This window comes from Clarias gariepinus, chromosome 2 (genome assembly GCF_024256425.1).
Source record: "Clarias gariepinus isolate MV-2021 ecotype Netherlands chromosome 2, CGAR_prim_01v2, whole genome shotgun sequence".
NCBI lineage: Eukaryota > Metazoa > Chordata > Actinopteri > Siluriformes > Clariidae > Clarias > Clarias gariepinus.
The window spans coordinates 11,919,257-11,922,137 of NC_071101.1; the positions used below are offsets into that span (position 1 = coordinate 11,919,257).

General features: G+C 37.5%; 1 gene segment (V, D, J or C); it reads right to left on the reverse strand.

Moving 5' to 3' along the window:
• Window positions 1-766: 766 nt before the first annotated feature.
• LOC128510757 (immunoglobulin kappa variable 6D-21-like) lies at window positions 767-2,167 on the reverse strand. The segment is given in 2 exon segments: window positions 767-1,878; window positions 1,991-2,167. Coding segments are annotated over 2 exon segments (447 nt in total).
• Window positions 2,168-2,881: the final 714 nt, after the last annotated feature.

Genomic DNA, 2,881 nt, shown 5'->3' on the forward strand with positions numbered 1-2,881 from the left:
AGAAATTCATAGAAAAAAATACAGAAACTGAACAACACTAATGTTCATTTACCGTGTACACTGAATAGACACAAAGTGAATTTTGTGCAAAATCAAAATAGCACATCAGTACAATCACACACTCCCAACTATGAAGCATGGAAGTGGAATCATAGGAGCTTCAATTAAGCATTAGTTAAGGGGCATGGACACTTCATAACTGGTTTACAGTAATTTTTCACCCCAATCTTGATATGACAAGCCAACAGCTCGAAAATTCGGAAATTTTACATAGTGTTCCAAAATAAAATAGTTAATATTTTCAGTAGTGTTTGTTTAACTTGTGTTCTCTTAACTAACGTACCCAAGCATCTATTAATAATCTTTAGGATCAGAACTCAGAAATGGGATGATGGATCCAAAAGCAGGCGAGAGGCATGCTGATGAAAGAGGATGGCATGGGGAAGTTGCTAAGTGCTAAGTAGAGACGTGGTCAAGGAAGCACAGATGTGAATTTGAATCCGTGAGACCAGTCAGCGTTGTGATCAGGCAAGTTACAGTGTGTCGTAGCTGGGAGACGTGGAAGGTAGGATTGATCCATCACAGTGAGAAGGGGAGCACAGGTTGACTATCTTGGTCGCAGTGAAGGGGCCGATGAAACAGGGTAAGAGTTTGCATGAGTGTGTTTTTAGAGGGATGTCCATGGTAATAAGCATGACTTTCTCCACTACACAGTACTTGGGGGCCTTGGTGTGATGGGATCAGCATGTTTCTTGTGCGACCTGGTGGATCGTAGCAGGCTATGTCTTGCTTGTAACCATGTCAATTTATAACTCATTTTACGTGGTCAGGGTTTTTAGACAGTGAGATGGCAAGATAGTTTCACACAGTGTGGGGTCTTGAGGAGAAAAGAACTAATAAGAGACAGCATCTGGCTTGGAGATAGACACAAGTCTTCCCCGAGACACAAATGTATTTGTGACAAACATTGTGTAAGATTACAACATTTAAAATAATGCAAGAGGTGTGAATACTTAAGCAACTGATACTGTGCACACTTAAACTAACGTATGTGCGTAATGTACCAGCATTGCCCAAACATTAGGGTTATTCAGAACAATAATTTTTAAAACAATTAAATGCTGATATTGATCATTCTAAATTTGGCCTTAAAGGAAAACAACGCTAAGTCATGGTTCATCCTTGAGATACAGTATGTACAGAAGGGGTAAGTGGTAAAGGGGTAACTATATTAATATATTACAGAAGGGGTAAGTGGTAAAGTAATATCTATATTAATATATTGCATAAAAAAACTAATAACCTTAGGGTCTAGTTAAAAGTCCTTCTTTGCTGAAGCTACTTAAAGAATAACTGGTATTCATATAATCATGTTTGTTGAGAGATTTCTAATGTGAGTTATTCTGTTAGTGTGGTGTGGTTCCTTTCCTCCACAGAGTGTCATTGTGTCGTATCACATCCTCTAAGTCAGCACCTGCAGTCACTCCCAGCTGCAGAACTGCAGTCTCTCCACAATCTGACTGAAGGGAGGTTTTTGTACGACTCTATAACACTGTGTGAACCAGTAGCCAGTGATGCTATGGTAACTCTGACAGTAGTAATCTGCTGCATCTTCAGTCTGGACCCCGCTGATGGTCAGAGTGAAATCAGATCCAGATCCACTGCCACTGAAACGAGCTGGAAAACCTAACTGTAGCTGGCTTACGTATTTAATGAGAAGTTTAGGAGCTTCTCCAGGTTTCTGTTGATACCAGTGTAATCGATAACCAGTTGAGTCCTTGTCCGTTGCCTGACTGGTTCTACAATTGATGGTGACTGTTTCTCCTGGAAGAGCAGATTTCACTGGAGTCTGAGTTACTGTGACTTGACCTTTGCACTCTGTAAAATTATAAGGATAATGCATCACAAAACTGAACATCTATAATAGAAACAATGAGTGTATTTGTATGAAGAGATGATTGTAGAGATAAAATCTGAAGCAGTGTCTGACCTTGAGTCCAGAGGATCAGTGTCCAGATGAAGACAGGGATCAAAGTCATGGTAGGTGTGGGTGAAGTTGCTGTAGCAGCAGTTCTCAGTCATGAAGTGTTAAAGTCACAGCGCTATAAACACTTCCAGAGCACTGAAGCATGGGATGTGAATGCAAAAATTGCTCACTATAGACATGTGAAATTGAGAACTGAAACGTGTAAGATGAAAAAAAAAAAATATCAGAACTTGTATTTAAGGTGCTGTCCTTTATAAATTTCCTTGCATTTGAATTGTTTGAACACTTTATATTATATTGTTTGTCTTTTTGTCTTATCATGGCTACATATGAACTATTAGCCATTTGCACAACTTTTGATAACATAAAAACAACCGTAAAGAGAAGTGTTTAATTTAAATTAGAACCTATTTAATCATATTTATTACCTAGCTGTTGGTTTGTAATATTATTAAGATAGAAAATAAATTTAACCAATGGTTGGCCATATATTTAGTTAAAAAGATCTCTTAACCTAAACATTACATGTTTTATTTCATAACAGGAGTTATTTCTACTGGAGAGCTTCAAATGAGGCTAAAATGCTGCCTCTTTCTTAAAATATTTAAATTACAGAAGGTGAAATAAAAAGCATTTTTTTACTTTTATAGTCTTTGTAATGTAAAGCATTCTGCATATTGCATTAATGCATATTGTTATTTGTGATCTGGTACAATCAGTCTTTTTCCACAATGGCCCAGAAGACCCATAAAGATTACTAAGTAATCAGGTGACCAAACCTGGCTTAGACTTTATCTTTACAGACTAAGCAGCTTTTGACCTTTGGTGCTCAAACAGTGCAATTTCATTAGATGCATAATTAAAAGAAGACTGTTTGCTACTTTTACATTTAGG